Genomic DNA, 18,884 nt, shown 5'->3' with positions numbered 1-18,884 from the left:
TACTATATAAAGTGCCTTGAGGTGACTGTTGTTGTGGTTTGGTGCTGTATAAATAAAACTGAATTGAATTGAACTGAATTCTTAACAGCCACTCTTATGCTGAAATCATTTCTTATGACTTCAGTGAACAGCTGGTGGATCAGCTGAAGGGCCAGATGCATCTCTTGGGTCCTGTGTTAGGCCAGGTCTGGATTATTTCTTAATGACATCACTTTCACATGTCATTTATCAGGTGTAACACAGTTAATAAGTATATTAACAAAATATAAAGAAATGAGGGGTGGCTCAAGACTATGCATAATACTGGACTTGGCATATTTAATATGTATTACCTGTATAAAACCTCTAACTCTGTGGGATTGCAAACATTCTGCAAACACAGAGCAGTGAGTGTGGTTGCAGACTGGCAGTCATGCTGTGAGCAACTCAACAAAAATGGTAGAAATTCAGCTGGAGCAAAAATAGCTGTTAAGATCTGAAATAATATGACTGTGGTATGACTCTTCAGGGTTGTCGCACATGAAAGGGGTGAAAGTGGAAAAGGCCAGCAACACTAAAGCTGCTAGAGATTCAATTTTTGGCTGAAGGACCCTTCAGCAAGGTGAACAGCCCTCTGGGTGAAAAAATACCTCAAAGCCCAACATGGCCTTTTTCGTTTAATTGTTATCTGCTGTTATAAACAGCAATGAGTGAAAAAGCTTTGGAAATCCACAGAAATACTTGGAATTACCTTCAGTGAGCAAACAAGAGTCTTAAGTATAATTATTGTTATTTCACCCACAGAGGCTATATGAATGCACTCAGAAGCTACGCCTGTGCTGAAGAATGCATTCTTGAAAAATATAACTTCACATTGGGGCTACTGAAATACCCTCTGCCTTCTGACATTTCTCTTACAAGTTTCTTATGCCAGTAGCAATCATCCAGAGCCAAAACAGCATGAAGCAATAAAACACACACTCTCTATTGCAGTAATGGCCCTATAGCAAAGCCGTATTTACTGCAAACTTTCTGCTCACTGCTCCAAGTCACAGTGAATGACACGACATAATCACAGTGGTTCCTTATAGAAAAGTTCTATATTCAATCACAAAACACTGACAAAACTGACCTTCCAACCCAAATCAAAAGTGTATGAAAGACTATATAAACAGTCACAGTCTTTCTCCTTTCTTCCACTCCTATTTATTATAGTGGTTGTGATATTAATAGTTCAGATCCTGCGCTGAAATAGAATTTACGGCCTATACCTTAGAGATCTACACATGGCCTCCATTAACTCTATCTGTAAGATATAAACTGAACTAAAGTGGAAAACATGGAAGTCGTGTAGTGGTGCTGGAGTCAGTTAGTTCGTTTTGTTCTAATAACAATCACCAACCTTTTTTTGTAACCAATTTTACTACTGGTTAGTTTACTAAGGTTTGGCACAAAATAACAAACTAATGAGTGATTTTTAAAAATCCATTGATATGATCAGCAGTCTGACTGTTATGGTTGGAGGACTGGATTCATCTTCATGCAGCACGGTAGAACTGAAAGGTATCAGCATCAGCCTTTGATTCTGTATCGCAAACATCTCGTGCAATGGACTGTTTTACAAATTAGTTCAAATATGCTCATTGATAATAACATCATTTTCTCATCACTCCCAGCTGTCTGTCTCTGTCTGTCGAATCTGACTGCACCTCAACCTCTCCTATTTCTGTCTGTCAGAGCATCCAGCCTGTCCTTCTATCCCTCCCTGGCTCTTCTGACAGTTCCATCAACCCCTTCTTTCTGTCTGTCTGTCTGTCCTGCCTTGGCTGTGTTGACAGCTCCTCGGTCTCATGCCGTCGCAGTGTTCTGCTCCGTCATGGCCAATGGAGCGACGCCTGCACTCTCTCAGCCGATGGACAGGTAACCATTCTTTCTCACACTTTTTTTTCCTCAAAAGTTTATTTTACCCATTTCCCCACTTGCTTCGTCACTCAGTCTCTCTTTTTCTGTCATCTGTCTCCATCTCCATCTTCCTCCATAGCTGACCATCGTGTTGCTGGGAAACTGACAGAAAGCAGGACTGGGAGGAGAACAGATAGAAACATAGAAATTATATGAAGGGCTCTGCTCAGAAAATCTGCCAACTAAGCCCAGAGCATCTTTCCCTTCCTTTCCACGTCCCCATGCTGTGCATTCACCTAGACATTATGCCAGTATGGAGTGATGGAGAAGCCTCAAACTAACACTCATATCTCCTAAAACACAAGGGAGGGAAAAGGAGAGTAAAATCTAACATATTCTCTTGAATATATACATCAACTGCCTACATAAATCTTTTCGACTGTCATGATGAGGACCACTGAGAGACTAATTTAGAGGGATTCAGACAGGTAGCCAAACATTTTCAAAGCCTCCGACTGCAAATACTCAGGATTTATGCCTTCATCTCCGGCACGTTCGCCAAATCATACTCTCAGGGAAAGAAGCCCAATCTATGGCGCTTCATACACAGTAACCTCTGTTGGCAAAAACGCCGCAGTACAGCACAGTACAGAGCCCAATCCTTACAAGTAGGTCATGGGGGGGTGGGGACGGGTGGGTGCAGCCCATCTGGAGCGGTGCATTCTGAGTAGTTGACTGCAGATGAAGGGAAGGAGCAAGAGGCAGAGATAGCTTTACTTAAAGCAACCTTTCCAGCTGTTTACTGTTTTATTTTGGCCATAGATATAACTGTAAAATGTCCTGCTCAGGGGAAGGTAGCATGATCGGTTATTATAAATCAAAGTACAGGTATAATTACACAAATGCGTAAAAGCGCAGTACCTGAGCAGACCTCTTCGTAAGTGGGGTTTGGTGTGAAGCCACTTGCATAGCCCACTTGTGTGGAGAAGACTCCCGGAAGTCGCCAGAAAAGTTTCTCGGCTCCCCAGAAACAGCCCATTCCTGGATGCGCACAAACAAATGCATGAATCGCCCCTGCTTCAGCGCTACAGTAAAACCAGCTTCTCGCCAAAATGTGTTACTAACCACAAACTGGTAAAAGAGGATGCCATATTGGTTTATTTCTGATTTTTCAAAAGTGTGATTGTGCAGTCTCACCAAACATGATGGTCTCCATCCCTTCTGGGAAAGGCTCCACAGTTGGATTCCCATTGACTGCATGCTTGTCTGTGAAGAGAAACAGTGTGCAAATATGGCTTCAGACCATAACACAGTGTTGCAACAGTACAAATTACAATACGAGAGCAAAAAGGCCTATTAGGCGCCTCGATTTGGCCTCACAAGTCTTTACTTGGTTACAGGCTGCCCCGGGCCAGCAAATCAAAGCCAGAGGCTTCTGTGCAGGAAAGACATTTAAGGGATTACACAGCTTTGACTGCTATTCTATCCCTGCTGTCCTCTCCTCAATACACACAATTAAACACAAAGCAGCAGTTTTCTCTGATCTCTCTCTCCCTCTTACTTCACTTTATGTGGAATGAGAGCGCGTTTAGTGTTCAGCTCGGCACCACTGGGCGTCCACAAAGCAAAAAAGATGACTACACTTCAAGGGCGTGAGCCTGTATAACCTCACATGTGGGGAAGAGCACTGCAAGTAGACTCAATGCCACCCTAATCTTCATCATGTTAAAAATACCCAATAAGTAAAACAAACTGGAGTGCTGAGAGGTAGCACTCTACTGCCAACTGTGCTGAGTGGAATTAGAGTGCTAAAAAGGAAGTGTGTGTGTGAGTGTGTAGCTCGCAGATGTGTGAGGGGGATTAGGGTTTAAGAAGACTGAGGTGACTTAGCGTGCAAATCTCCACTAAGCAAGGCTGGTTTGTACTGCAACCACTAATATTAGTCTACAGATAAACAGGCCACGGGGTACACTAAGAGCTTAGGCACATCCCAATAATGGACGCTTGCGCTGAGTTCAATGCGCGATTACTTTCTGGCTGCTCAGAAATGTTATGTGCAACACTGACCTGAATAAAAACAATCTCTAATCTGATACGGACATAATAGTTCATTTCCTAGATGGGATGATCTCCCTGTGCGATAAAAGGCCAAAGAACAGCAGCTACCTTCAGTTTAGGCTTCCAGAAATCGTTCCGAACCCAGACAGCAGAGCACAGAAAAGAAACAGTTTCTGAATGCTTGGGCCCTTAAGATTAAGTGTTTGGAAGACTACACAATAAAAGAGTACACTTGAGCTGATAATACTTTCTTGGCGTGCTAAGGCACTTCTGTTACTTGACAAAAAACTGTTTGTTTTTTACTGTGGAGTAGCACACTGCACAAGCACAAAGAAGTAAAATGTCACGGGGGCCTGGGTGCCCTAAGGCGGTCTCTTCTTGCCCTCCTGTTGTGCGACAGTGCTGTCTTTCAGCAGCAGGTTGTTTGGCAGTGCTAGGTCATGTTCACGAGCACAGTTAGCTCCAGTCAAAGTATATGAGTGCCTGTACAGGCAAAATATTCTCATCCGATGGAGGTGACTTGAGGAGGTGTGAGAACATTAGACATCTTCCTTTTTTTCCCCTGTGAATTTGCATTGTTTCTATCCTCCGCTCACTCTCACCCTCTTGTCCTTTGTTTCTGGCCATGACGATAAAAAGTACTGTAGCTGCCAAACGACTGAGAGAGAAAGAGAGCGCGAAACTGAGAGAGTGAGAGGGAGAAGAGTGTGCGATAGAGAAGGAGGAGAAGTGGGAGGAGGAGAGATCAAGCTTGCCAAAACAATAAAAGGCGTAAATAGCCAGTGAGAAGCAACAGATGAGGGTAGCAGAGAGGCAGTGAAGGATTCTTTTTGGCTTTCGGACCACCATGCCTTTGGGCGCTATATAAAAAGACCAAGCGCTTCATCCAAGAGAACACAGAGAAAACAAACACACAAACAAATAAACAAACAAAAAAGAGAGAGAGAGAGGTAAAAACAAAGTTAGCCAAGAATATGCCGACACAGCACTGTCCAAAGAAGGAAACTCAGAGCCAAATCTCCCCGCCCTCTCATCTCTGTCAGCTGCTCTCCATCTTCACTTCACACTCTCTTCCTCGCACCACCTTCCCATCATCCCTCACTCCCTTCTTGCTAAACATGTGCGCGGCTGCCTGCATGCACGCAACCAGCCACACAATCACCTGCACACCAACCTCTGCAGTGGGTGTTTCTCCCGGGGAGCATCTGGCAGAGGTCCAGACAGTGCCAGGCTGGCTCCTTTCACTGTGCCTGGTCCAGCACCCCCCGCCCTCCCCCTCCAGACCAGCGCCCACACCCCACTCTGCCAGAATTACCCCATCTAACACACGCAGGCACTGAGAAAGAACTGAATACCCTCACTACGCTCCCTCCCTACGCCAGCAAAAGAACGAACAGAGGACGACAAAAAAAAAAACAAGCAGGGAGGGTGACTGACTGGGCTTACAAAAGGAGAAAACAGGCTGAATATGGGGGACGGATTCATGAAAAGGCTTTTTTCCCAACTTGGATGAGATATGGGCGTAATTTTTTTGCGTGTCTTTGTTTTCTCGGATATCTGAAAAGCACTGCGCCTTCTATACACTGCAGCAGGACGGAAGCGGAATACGTTGGTCACCTTTTGTTGCTTTTAGGATGTCGGTTGTAGGCGGCTGGACCAGAACCAGAAAAATCAAACCCGGACACCCTGCCATTCTGCTTGAATCAAGGTTACCACCAGTCAAGGGGACAACAATCTGTCTGTTGTTTAGCGGACAATAAAGCCCAGTTTGACTTGTTTTAGTGGGTATTTAGTCTTTGTTAACCTCCGCTTCTACCCGTGATCCCGTGTTTCTCACCCGTAAAACTGAAGTCCAAGCGCTCCTGTCTCCTCACAGGGACCCGGGAGAGGTTCTATCCCTGGATGCCAAAACTGGCATTGGAAGGTTGATTTCCAGGCTGCTCTGTTTACTTCCTTCCAAAAAAAAAATCCATTCTATCTCTTTCCTCTCTATCGTCCCCTTCCCTCCCTCTTTCCTATTCCCCTTCCTAGCTTCACACAGGTTGGCAGGGACTCAGGCACGAGTCGTCGGAGCAGGCTGATGCTTTATACCGCTGCCAACTACTCCTCTGCTGTATGGGAGGGTGGGTAGGGGCGAGAAAGAGTGGAACAAATTGGGGAGGGGGGGATAAAAAAAATACCATTAAAAGGTAAGTAATGAAAACTTTGCTGCTGTGGCCTGTAAACAACTAACCCAACTTGTTATTGTGATGCATACATACACTTCACACAGTCACTATTCCGGGTTGGAAAAAGATTGTGATTATTGCATCAGCTCCACTATTCCCCTTCCTCAAAGATGGAGGAGCATCCTGTTTGGGCCTGCTCGTAAATCTAACACAAGCCGGTGTGATGGGAAAATAACACAACAGTCTCCAAGTGGCCCAAGAAAAATGCACACTCTCCCCCTACACATATATGAGAGCAAATCCAATGGTTTTCTATACAGCTAGTATCACAGAGGGGTTTACTCCAGAGTGCACTGACCAAGATGCATGAAGAGTGCAAAGAAGGTCTCCAATTCACCGACTGACTGTGGTATGGAAACCATACAAGAATCAAACGACAGATTTCAGGTTATGTTCTTGCGCTGACATTCTAGTAAAAATCAGTGAGCTGCAGGACCGCCCATAAGCAAATCTCTCATTTATTTATCTCCTGTTTGGATACTTAATTTATATGTTTACTCAACGCATGCATGCTTTCTCCCCCTCCAAGCTCTTTCCAAAACTAGGAACCCAAGGGCATCAAGAGACGGAAGAGAAGCAACAGAAATATATCTTCTCTATGAAGCTGCTTTTAAGAGTTATAGTGAAACATGTAGCAGAGATTGATTTTAGTCAGCTGACCTCCCCCATCCTGTTTAGAAGAAATATTGGCAGTCTATCCCGCACTGACTCAAAATAATAGCTACTGTGCCCCTACCATGTAGCAATCTGCCACTGGATCATTCTCGCCAAGGTCACTGAGTACATTATACAGACTGGAGCGAGGAAGGGAGAGAACACAGGACAACAGGACGTCTGAACAAGAAACGGGGTGCTTCTTTAAAGAGGATGGAAGGCTAGAAGTAACTTTCAAAATTAGCGATCTTCATTGTGGACAGGACGCGAGTGCGTGCGCTCGGACACACACGAGGCTGGGACAGCACAGGGCATATGTGGAGACCGTTCTTGCAATCCTTAAATTACTCATGCTTAATGGCTCACACCGTCCAACACAGAAGCATGCTATTCCAACACACACATACACACACTTGAACAACCCCATCTAAACTGCTCCCCCATGGTGAAAGGGGAGGAACAGATTTCTGCCATGCGGTGTCTCCGAGCTGCTTCAACAGACGGAGAAGGAACTTACGACGGGGCGGAGCCTTCATGCGCATAATGCCCAGATGGACCTCTGGACGCTGCGGCACGGTTTCATCCTATGCGCTCACACCCAGGTCCCACAATGCACTTTGTGGATCGAGCTATCTATGTTCATATCACACCACGATTCTCCTTGGTGGTACACTGATACTGGCCTTGCGGTCCCGAATTAATAAGACAAAAAAGCGAATGAAACGATAAGACGAGCTGAGGTGAGGCAGGGATGTTTGACTCGCAGAATGAATGAAATTCCGAACAGTTCAGCAAAAAGTAGTAAAATGATTTCATTCAGTTGTTTAAATGTCACATTTTCTGTGCCAGGATGGCTATAACAGAGCTGAGGACTTGATCCAAACAGATTTGTGTTATCCTGACTTAATCAACAACTATTTGTACGCAATCCCACCACATATCCCAACAGGCTTTTGCTGCCACTACAGATTTTGTTGTTGACTGAAAGATTTTATTACTGTCCACAGACTACATCACACACAGTCACTCAACAGGCTAAACAGAGGGGTGAGGGGAAAATACAGATACAGTACAGTGACACCAAATATCGACATTTTATTCATTAAATCAATGGAAATACAACAAACGAGAGGGCTGATCTCATGCACCACCATCTTGAGATAATGTTACTCGACCAAACCGCTCAAACAAAGGGAAAGTTGCTGAGCACAAATGTAATAGTTAAATATTAATTTCTGTCCATGTAGACAGCAACAGATATGTGATTTTCTATGACCTATGCTAACTTAACCCCATTCAATCGCAGACTGATTGCAGACTGGCTCCGTCTTCAGGACACATTTAAGGCAGGTGTTGGCATGCTTGATTATTGTCATTTTGTAGAAAAAAAAAAGACATTAAATAACTTTTATTTCCAACTCTACTAAATAGCATCACAGCAAATATATCCTGAGGTACTTGGTTTGAAAAGTTAATGTCAGGGCAGGTAAAAAAAGCTCCAAACCTCCATATTTATATCTCCACAGTTGTGAAAATGTCAGGCTAACGCAAGAGTTCTGTGGATACAATTTACTTGGTCATCATATCCATATCAGCAACCCATAGTGTGATGTCAAAAGTCCAGCAAATACTAACATTTTTATTTCCACCCAATAAAAACTGTAAATTAGAGAGTAAATAATTCTGACCTGCAGCTCAAACACATTTAATTCAACATAAATTAAGCAACAAATACTGCATCCATTCTAGTCATCGTTAAATGGCCTCTTCACTTACTGTGCAATGCTTGGAAAACAAAACTAAAACTATATACGGCGGTACATAGTCTGCCTGGATGGAAAGGTTGTAGTATACTAGAGCTCCCTTGGGAAAAACTCAAATGGAGAATGAATCAATGTGTTGGTGTTGTTCTTGTTCCACCGTAATTAATGCTGCTCCAAAACCGTCACTGAAAAACTGACTGTTCAGGATGCTGTGCTGAGTTTTACAGCTCAGCTGGAGAAAAGACTTGAACACTGTAACTCATCCGGCTCACAATCCATCGCAATTCATGTTATTGCCCGTAAAACGACAAGTATGACCTTCACCTTGATCACAATTTGGGTGAGGACCCATTAGGTAATAAACGTGTGCAAGTTTGATTAAATTCTGACCAATACTGTAGGAGAAGTAGCGATTCTTGGGGAATTGTAGATGGACGGACGAACTGTAAATGCCCCGCCATGGAATAAGTTCACAGGCAGGATGAGCTAAAAATATAGTTTCAGGAGAAGTACGCTTTCAGGGGTTTCTGAAAGGCTTTTTAAGACGTGGTTAACATTGTGAAAGTGGTTTAATTCAAACCCCGAGCTTTTCCTGAACTTAAGTAATTTTCTTGACTACCAATCAACCCGAAATCTGATAATCTTCTCTTACTATAATGATCGTAGTGTATGTATGTCTGGTGCCTAACTCTTGCTATATAAACTGCCACCATTATCAACATCTATATATAGCTTATATATATATATATATATATATATATATATATATATATATATATATATATATATATGTGTGTGTGTGTGTGTGTGTGTATAGTAGGTTATCTTAAAGCAAATGACCATTGCGTGTATGTTACATTAACCATTGTTGTTTACCAGCACAGTTTGCTAAACTATGTTCAGTGTCACCTTGGGGTTATTGGAATGTGTTGGCATTCATTTCTGTAAATAAGTGTTCATCAAACAGTAACTAATAGCTTCATAAAATTAATAAGTTGCATGCAAAGAAGAAGAAGAGTATATATATATATATATATATATATATATATATATATATATATATATATATATATATATATATGTATTTATTATTCATTTCTTTGGTGTTTATGAATCTCTCTATAGACAATGGTATAATGAAGACAAAAAGAATAACATGGCTAATTAAGAACCTGTAGGGTGGTTTGTGACGAAGTAATAATAATGATAATAATAAAAATCATTAAAACTACTTTGTTAAATAGAAAAATAACAAGTCGACAACTTGGAGTTTCATGTAGAACATGAACCTTAGTTTCCTGGGTGACAGCCATGAATTTGAGCAATCCAAACACCCACCCATCCCTTTGCCTGACTTTTGAAAGCCTTTCTATGTTTCACTGTGCAGCAAAGTTTTGACAACACAACATGTCTGGTCAGTTACAAAAGTGGAGAAAGATTTACTTGTTGAAAACCCACCAAGACAGACTTTCACGTAATTCTGGATCTGATCACATTTTCAATTTCTGTCATAAGACAGCCATAATGTCCTGCATAAACAGTCACAAGTCCTTACCATCAGTTGCACACACTGCAGTGCGCAGGGATATAATTTCGGTTAACACGAACCAGTGTGTCTGTTGTGATATGTCTCAACCTTTAATATGGCTGGATTGATCCCTGAACAAAACGTCCAACACCTACGTTGTGCCAAGATGAAGTCAAGGACTTACAAGTGAAAAAAGAAATAAAAATTAAATAACGAAACCTAACACCCACTTGGAAACTGGGTTTTCCTTGATAACTATAATCTGCAAAATACTGTTTTGATTTGTGCTGCCCCTATTTTTCTGCAGAATGGAACGAGTTCAAACCTGTGGTCATGCAGGGCATCAGCACCTCCTACCAAGAGTGGAAAATAACAGCAGAATAAGTTTCTCAGCTGGTAGGTATTCTGCAGATGGAGCAGAGGCTTCGACTGTTTGGAAGCTGTCACCTTAATCCTTGTATACTTCAGCTACTTACTTGTGTACTTCAACTATCTATACACTTAATAATTAGTTTATAAAGCAGTACCAACTGCACATCTTACTTTGCTTGCTCTGAACTTAAAATTTCTTAACAACGACGCTGTTTTCTGTCACTATTTTTCACACGATCTGTTCTGATGTCACTCGTGTGCGTGTGCCACAGGTAACGTGGAGCACCAGGTGTCACCCCCGTGCCAACTGTTCAAACTCACCACCGTGCGCTATTTACCTGCCACGACCATTTTCTCCTCCCTTCCTTTCAGCGCGGCCTCTCTTCTCGGCATCTGAGTTTTATCAAATGTTTTATCGCTCATTGTTTCAGCGACAGCGAAGCACACGTAAACTACGAGGAGCCACACGATCTGTGTTTGTATTTGAGGGCGTAACTGTGAGGTTGCCCGAGTCTTCCGGCATGCCTCCATAGCGCCACGTCGTTCCGTTACATAGCGGGATAAAGGGGAGGGAGAAAGGGATGGAGAGACGTCGTTGAAAACGCCATCAATATGAATATTCATCGCGCGTGGGCAACGCCGTGCACTGCATATTAACTAGTCAAGGGGTTAATATGACTTTGGCACAAAAGCCTGCACAGCACCGTGTGCGGGAAAGAAATTAAATTTAAATAAATATCCACGGCGTCCAGCATGTAAATGAGCACTCGCCAGTAATCAGCGCTCATTCTGTAGGAGGTGCTACTGGTGGAGCGTGTTGGAATATAGATGTATGGAAGGTTATTTTCCCTTTGTGGTATTTTATATAAAGTAATGCTTGTTTGTGGTTAACGTTGATGAGAAACAGCATTAAGAGCTCGCAGTTAATATCTAACAAAATGGCTCTAAGCCCTGCAGGATAAATGAAATGCAAAAGAAGATGGACCACGTTTTCATGGACACAACTCTGACCACATAAACGATCCTAAAATATCGAAAAAGTCATGCCCTTTAATGTCTTTAAGACCGTACACCAGGTCTTCTTGGTTATTTCCGCCTTATAAACCTGACACCTATATTTTTCTTTAGAAAAATCACATGGAAGAATGTGTAGAATGAAGAATGTGTACTTACAAATGCTTGGATGAGGGAATGTAAAATCCCAACTAGTGCACGTTTATTGTGTCTGGAGACATCATTCGTGATGATTCGATGACTAAAAAGGCACAAATTCCAGTCTGAAGTCTTCAAGAAAGGCATACTTATCAATCATCTGACATCTCATTAGCAATGAAAGCTGATGCCTTGGATTGAAAGCTGAACATAATTTCAGTTTTGTGAAACAGACAAAAGAGACAGAGACTAAGAGGTAAAGAAAAGTTGAAAGTATTGGTCAGCTGATGGATAACCAAGGACAACTAATTAATTGTGCCAGAATTTCTACTCTAGAATTTGTTGGTTTTGTCTGTTAAACAAAAAGTCCTAAATCTTTAGTTTAGGACTGTTGGGCAGATAAAATTCCTACTTTGGGAGAAAGTTCACCCAAAGTAGGAGTTGACAACAATCATTGTGTCCTTCACTGTCTTTAACTGGCACTAATATGATGTGTAATTTGCAACTATAACCCACAGAAAAAGGCAAAGGCACAAAACTATTTAAACTATTAGTCTAAAAAAAGTCACTCAGAGTTACAAGTCTGCAACAGTCAAAAAGCAGAGTTTTACTGCAAATACAGCCAGACCAGGTGATGCGATAGTAATGACTGTGATTATTTATGTGCGGAAACTTAAAAAACATTTTTGTGTGCGCTCTGAACCAGACAATGAGAATAACAAAGAATTTGGGGCATTGTTCCTATATCCTGCAATCCAGAATAACATCACACCCTGCCGCAATCCTCTTTTCCTCTCCCTCTTCCTCTTTCTCTCTCTTATCTGCCGGGGAAATGAAGCTCAATCACCTGCGGAGGAGCTGAGGGCGGCATTGGGGACTTTGCAATGCAAATGCCAGGTAATTACCCGAAAGCTAGGAGAGTGGAAGCACACGGATGAAAATAGAGGAGGCAGCGGAGAGAGGGAGTGAGGGAGAAAGAGAGCGATAGAAGGAGATGAACCAAGCACAAGGTTCACATGCCTGTTGATGCAGGATGATTGGGGTGTTTTCAGGGTGTTGTAGGGAATGTAGGAAGTGGAAAGGGGAGAAGGGGTGGAAGATGAGAACCACAGGAATGGACTGGATCTAAAAGGACTCTGTGTTGTGGGTTAATTTCCTCCTGCGTGTCAGTCTGAGTCTGTAAAAGTATATATGTTCATTCTGCCAACACATTAATTTCTAATAATATGCATAGTGTTTCTTTTCCATGAGTGCAGTACTCAGTTGTGCCTGCACTTGGATTTGCTTGTGCCTGAGTGCTTACATCCATGTAAACATGTATGAGGGCCTGTGCGCATGAGTGTGTGCGTGCTCTGTAATGGGCACTAGTGCAGGTTGTGCTCATATATGCATGCGGAAAGCGACTGCATATGTCTGGCGTGTGACTCGTGTGTAGTAGCAGAGGATTTAGTGAGCATGCCAGCTTGCAGCTGCTTGATTGTCAGTGAGTGAGAGCAAAGAGATGTGCAGATGTGAGTGAGTATCAAAGAAATTATGAAATGACCTGGAATTAAACACTGCAGTACTCGGTATCATTGCATGTTAAGCCTTCTGTTAGATTGCGACATAGTTAGGAAGCAGGCTTGCATACCTGGTTTACACAAATTTATTTAATAAGACAAAAAGCCTATTTGCAATTTAGTAAAGGACTCCAAACATCTGATTGTTTGTGTGTTTGTTGAAGATATTACCAAGCAATAGTGTGACTCACAAGCAGTTTGCACCTCAACTCAATAGCTGCCTCTGATTAACATCTAAACAGAACAGGAGCCAGCCAACCAGAAAACTGTTTTGGCGATTTAGTGTAATTGTGGCTTTGCAAAAGTCTCACTTCACCTAATTAGAATAATAAATCATGCCGCCTCGTTCTTTTCAAAGGGCCCTCTATCGTCTCGTCGAAGCAGGTGGGATTGTGGGATGGTGTGAAAAAACAAAGGGTTTGATTGCTCTGCTGAACCTACAGTCAGTTAAACGCAACATGGCGCTCTCTGGGGATTCATATTAAAAAGTAAGGCTGTATCAATTCATAAAGCAGAGTGGGAAAAAACGAACTTGACAAATTTTGATTCATATGCTGGCCCATGCTTGACTTCACTTGACATAAACCACTTGGCTCATTGGAAAATAGGGAGAAGAGATGGGGGCCTGTCTGAATGACATGAAAGGCTGAGGCATGGCAGCACCTTTCTTCAGTTGTTTCAACAGGAAAGTAAATATACACTATAATGGACAGCTACTATGGATGATAATATAATATTTGTTCATGTTATATATGATTTATTAGTACAGTCTTGGTAAAAAGAAAGCACGGTTTTGTGCATCAGGATATAATACTACTACTACTACTACTAATAATAATGTAGTCTTTAACAGGCCTTAAAATAAGGCAAATACAATCTCAATTAAACTACAAAATATTACACGGTGTCACTATTTATTTAGCAGAAATAAGCCAAAATGCAGAAACTATGTGAAAAGTACACCCATGATTTTCCAGCTTAATAATAATTTTCTTTACAATATTATAAATTCAGTGAAACTTAAGTTCTGCCACAGCACGTGAGACAAGTTGAGGTTTGGACTTTCCCTGCACTATCGAAACACCTTGATTCTCTTATTTTCAGCCATTACATTGTAGAGTTGACTATACATGTGCTTGGGATCCTTGCCTTGTTCCATGACCCGATTTCAGCCAAGCTTTAGCTGTTCGACAGATGGCCTCACATGTTTTTCATGTATTCAAGAGTCACATGAACTCGTCAAACTCACTGACTGCAAAGTGATCTTCTCCTGTGGGTACCAAATAAACCCAAATGATAACCCCTCCACCACTGTGCTTGACAGATGGGATGAGGCATTTGTGCTGATATGCTGTGTTGGAAAAAGAGAGAGGAGGCGTTCTCCTTTTTTTGGGCATTTCACAGCGTGACCTTGGGTTAAATTTGCTGGGAAGTTTGGCAGCTGTCTTGAAGGTTTTCCACTTGCGAATAATCTTTCTCAACATGGAATGATGGACTTTAAATTGTTTGGAGATGACGTTCCCAGATTGATGGGCAACATTGATTACTTATTTAAGATCATCATGACTGTATAAACTCATTGCTCTCTTCTTTTCTCTGATTTCAATGAATTTCACTGACACAAGGGCAAAGGCAGTAACCTGAATTATAGAAATAGCTCAAAAAGTTGTTTCTGTTTATCTGGACGTTGTGTTTGCAGAATGCTTCGTCATTCATCAAAAAGTGCATGGATTATAAAAAGTCTGTTATTAATGTTGACTGTGCAGGTAATAATTGCAACCATCACTTAATTTTATTCCTCATTAATTTTTAAACTATTGCAAATTTTGTTAAAATGTCTTAAGAAAGTGACAAATGTTCATCACTGTGATGCTGTCAAGTATCTGATTTTGTGCAAGCAAAAAACACAAAAACAAACAAAAAGCTCCAAGATACTCGGATTGCTTCTGTGTACAGAAGACCAGAAAAGAAAAATATTCATAGTCTTTGAAGCTTGAACGATTGAATAGTTCAGCCCCACCCATTACCTGAATTTTGCTTAAATACTCACTCACACAACATCCAAGTACCAAAAATGCTTTTATTTTGATTTTATAATAATTTCAGTGTTTCAGAGCAACAGAAAATGCAGAAGCCAAGAAGTATTGCCAATGAATAATAAAATATTGCTTTCTTATTCATAAATGTTCTCAGTCTTGACAGATAAAAGTGAATTTCTGTGGAGTGTGTTCTGTCAGCTCAGAAAACAACGAGAACAATGAGAACTTTCCACAGTGAAGGAGAAAGTGCATCTCTGTCTAAACTGTCCCTGTTCAACAGTGATTACAAACTGTATGCACTCGTTTTTTTGTTGCATTTTTCCCTCCCTCTCATTTGACAGTCACTATACTGTAAACTCGGTCAGGATGTGGCCGTGCTTCTGCAGAGATAGTCGGCCAATTTGTACTCTCTCTTTAGAGTCATCTAGCATATCATTTTATTGAGAGTTTTGCATTTGTTTTGTCAGTGGTTCAAATAATTAGATTTATTTTGCCCACTGATTTTTACTTCATTATAAAACATTTGTAGTCTAAGACATACTTATGTTGTAAATCTGGAGCACTGCTGCAACTAAATACGTTATGGAGTATTAAAGGGGTTGTTAAGGCCTAGATTTTATATTTAATAGATCCTTCTCAAGTGATGGTAAGTGGGAGCACTTATTTTTTCTTATAAACCCACCTGCACCCATCAGACTTTTCTATAATTTATACCTTTATTTTTTTTTCTCCTCTCAGTAAAATGTAATGTATTTATTAAGGGCTGTTCCACTGTTGTGGATGGGGGCAGAAGGGCTACAACACGGGCTCACATATACTCATACTTAAGTCCCTTTTTTTTGCAGAATCTTTTTAGAAACATTTTTATAGAGCAATTTTCCTCCCAAATAGACAATTTAACATTACAATATTGTAATAGAAATTGTAACATTTTATAAGATTTAACTATTCCATTGTTTCTTTGTTTTGTTTTTAATAATTAGGGGTTAAATGGAAATGTGTTGTGATGTACTCATACTTGTCTAAGCAAATGAGTGAATGACCCCCCCCCCCAAAAAAAAAAAAAAAAATTGAAAAAATTGAAAAAAAAATTAGAAAAATTTTCTCCTTAAATTGATGTCATGAAAAAGTTGATCAGCCAACTCTGTGTAGAAATATAAGGATAAAGTGGGATGGGGGGGAGATAAGCACAGAGAAAGCCAGGGGTGATTTGAGTGTAGCTATGTAACACCAGCCCACTTCCTCTCCCTCTCACACCGGTGCTTCACCCATGCTAAGAGTGGCTGGGCTAAGCTACTCTTGCCCTACATACAGCCTAAACAGCAGATTACTGGCTGTCCCTCTAATCCCATGCACTAGGGCATGTGCCACTGTCACCATGCACCAACCACCCAATCACCCTGCAGCCACCACCACAGTCCCTGCTGCTCTGTTAGCTCTGTAACCCCCACTTCAATCCATAACATCTTCTCAGTTTCTGTTTACGGTCAGTCGTTTTGGAGTTTTGGTTTTAGTTTTATCGGTTAAAAAAGAAAAAGAAAAAGAAAAGCCCGGGATAAGCAGATATCAAAGTACCTACATTTCAGTCGCTTCCCCCTCACTCTCTTTTCTCCCTGTCTTCCCTAGCAACACCCAGTCCCATCCTCATGCTCCCAGTGCCCCCCACCCTCTCCCAATTTTAACCTCCTCATGACCACCTGGCATGGGATAGCTTCCTTCAGTCGCTCAGCCTCACCTAAAGCACCAGGCCTGAGATTAGGGTTAATCTGGACCTGGTGTCATCCTGTCTCTATCCACCACCCCCATAGCCCCATTCTTTCCTCCCTCCCTTCCTCCCTCCTCTTTACCAAAGAGGCTTTGGTTTAAAATCCTTTATTGTGAACCCCCGCTCCCTTTGCAGTGTCTTTCTGCCTGCTGCCAACTGCAACTTTTCCTCCCGCACCACATCGTGAGCCAATCCTTAAACAGATACTGGTAGAACCTGTCCCCGAGCTATGCTGGTTAAGAGATGCAAGCAAAGGATTTTTTTTTTCATTGTCTCTCCCTTCAGAATAAATTTTGAATTAGGCAAGAAGTGTCAAGTTTTGCACACGCACTATGCTAAAACGAAACGCTTGCTTGGGTATGTGTATATGAGCATGCAGTAATACATGACTATACATAGAAAGCAGCCTTATTTTAAAAAGACTTGCTATGTGTTTGCACGTGAGTGCTTGTCAATATAGGGTAAGGAAATATAAAATAGTAGAGAATTCATCTTCCCCTGTACTGTCCCAATCACGCACACATTTAGCCAGCCACGCTCTTCTGTTCCTCTCACCCCAAGGACAAAGTGAAGGCATGGAGGCCTGAGCTGGATGAAGAGGCACCACAATGGTGCTGAGAGCAAAGATGCGTAGAAAAAGACAAAAAGGGGAAAAGATACAAAGCACTAAAGCCCCTTTCCTTTTTTTTTTTGTCTCCAAAAATAAATGGCAAATTCTCCCTCAAGCAAAGTCTCCTGTCTTGAGTTGAAAGGCCAGTAAAAAGCATTTGGAAGACAGATACTGGTAGAAAAGACGAGTAAGAGGTAGGGTAGCAGCGACAGATGTAGGACAGTAATAAAGAGACTTAATGTAAGGGGAAGAGAGGAACACCCTTGAGCATATAAACTGCATAACTTGGATGCTTTAACGATAAAACAGCATGAAGGATGCACTCAAATGAACAAAGGTGCTGAGCTTATAATGTTAATGTTAAATTCCTTGTTTAATCATAATCAGAATTTACTGAGCACTGTTTAATTCCTTCTGATTACACAATGTGTGTTCATTTATTAAAAAGAGTGAGTATATGTAACATAATGATTATTTACAGTGTTATTTATACGATTAAACAGGAGATTCCTCAGCTCTTCGGGAGGCAGTAACACACTCCCTCCCTCCCTATCTCACTCATACACACTATATTAGCACAAACTCACAGACAAATACTATGAACTTGATGGCATTATCGTTTATGTAGAGACCTAGGTCAAAAGTGATGCTAAAGGTCTGCGAAATGGATTAGGAATATGAAATCCCGGTACGCTAAGAGGGAAATGTGGGAGCTACCGGTAGCGTGAGAGTGACTGATTAAAGCGGAGAGAACATGCTGAGAAGGGAGAAAGTCTTAGAGCAAGTGGAAGAAGCGAAAAAATGTTCAAACCGATTGTGCAAGAGTGCCAAACGTCCACAGAGAGCACGAAAGAAAGAGCGAGCGATGTGGTTAATGGATGTAAATTAATTGCTGTCATGTGGATTCTGATCCCAATAAATCAGGGTCAGTGTGGTCTCCGGTGCCATCTCTTCATGGCTGGGCAAAGGCACAAGGGAGCCTTGATCTGATACACTGAGACGAAGGAAAAGGCACACATATACATATATACACACATGGAAAGTCACAAAAATGGACACACACACTCTCACAAAGACAGCTATTTAAATGTAAGACTCAAAACGATGAACAAGAAATATAAGATATATGAATAAATGAGTTAATGAGTACAATTTATAAAGAAGATTTAATTGAAACAAATTATGAAAGGCTATTTTTGAAGTATTATATATTAAAATTTAATTAAAGCAAAATAACGAAACACAATAAGTCAGTAAAGCTCAGATGCTGTTTAA

At 41.4% G+C, this 18,884-nt stretch overlaps 1 protein-coding gene across 1 annotated transcript in view; it reads right to left on the bottom strand.

The window, feature by feature from the left end:
* The window catches only part of msrab (methionine sulfoxide reductase Ab), a 43,586-nt gene extending 32,566 nt beyond the window's left edge, over positions 1-11,020 (bottom strand). Inside the window, exons 1-3 of the mRNA XM_006798497.3 lie at positions 10,823-11,020; positions 3,079-3,147; positions 2,803-2,922 (exon numbers count right to left, since the gene is read on the bottom strand). Of these exons, the coding sequence (XP_006798560.2) occupies positions 2,803-2,922; positions 3,079-3,147; positions 10,823-11,015 (382 nt within the window). The 5' untranslated portion in view covers positions 11,016-11,020. The remainder of the gene's footprint in view (positions 1-2,802; positions 2,923-3,078; positions 3,148-10,822) is intronic.
* Positions 11,021-18,884: the final 7,864 nt, after the last annotated feature.

Source organism: Neolamprologus brichardi, chromosome 19 (genome assembly GCF_056152115.1).
Source record: "Neolamprologus brichardi isolate AB-2024 chromosome 19, ASM5615211v1, whole genome shotgun sequence".
NCBI lineage: Eukaryota > Metazoa > Chordata > Actinopteri > Cichliformes > Cichlidae > Neolamprologus > Neolamprologus brichardi.
The sequence above is the reverse complement of the archived record's forward strand: the minus strand, read 5'-3'. Positions and strand labels throughout refer to the sequence as shown.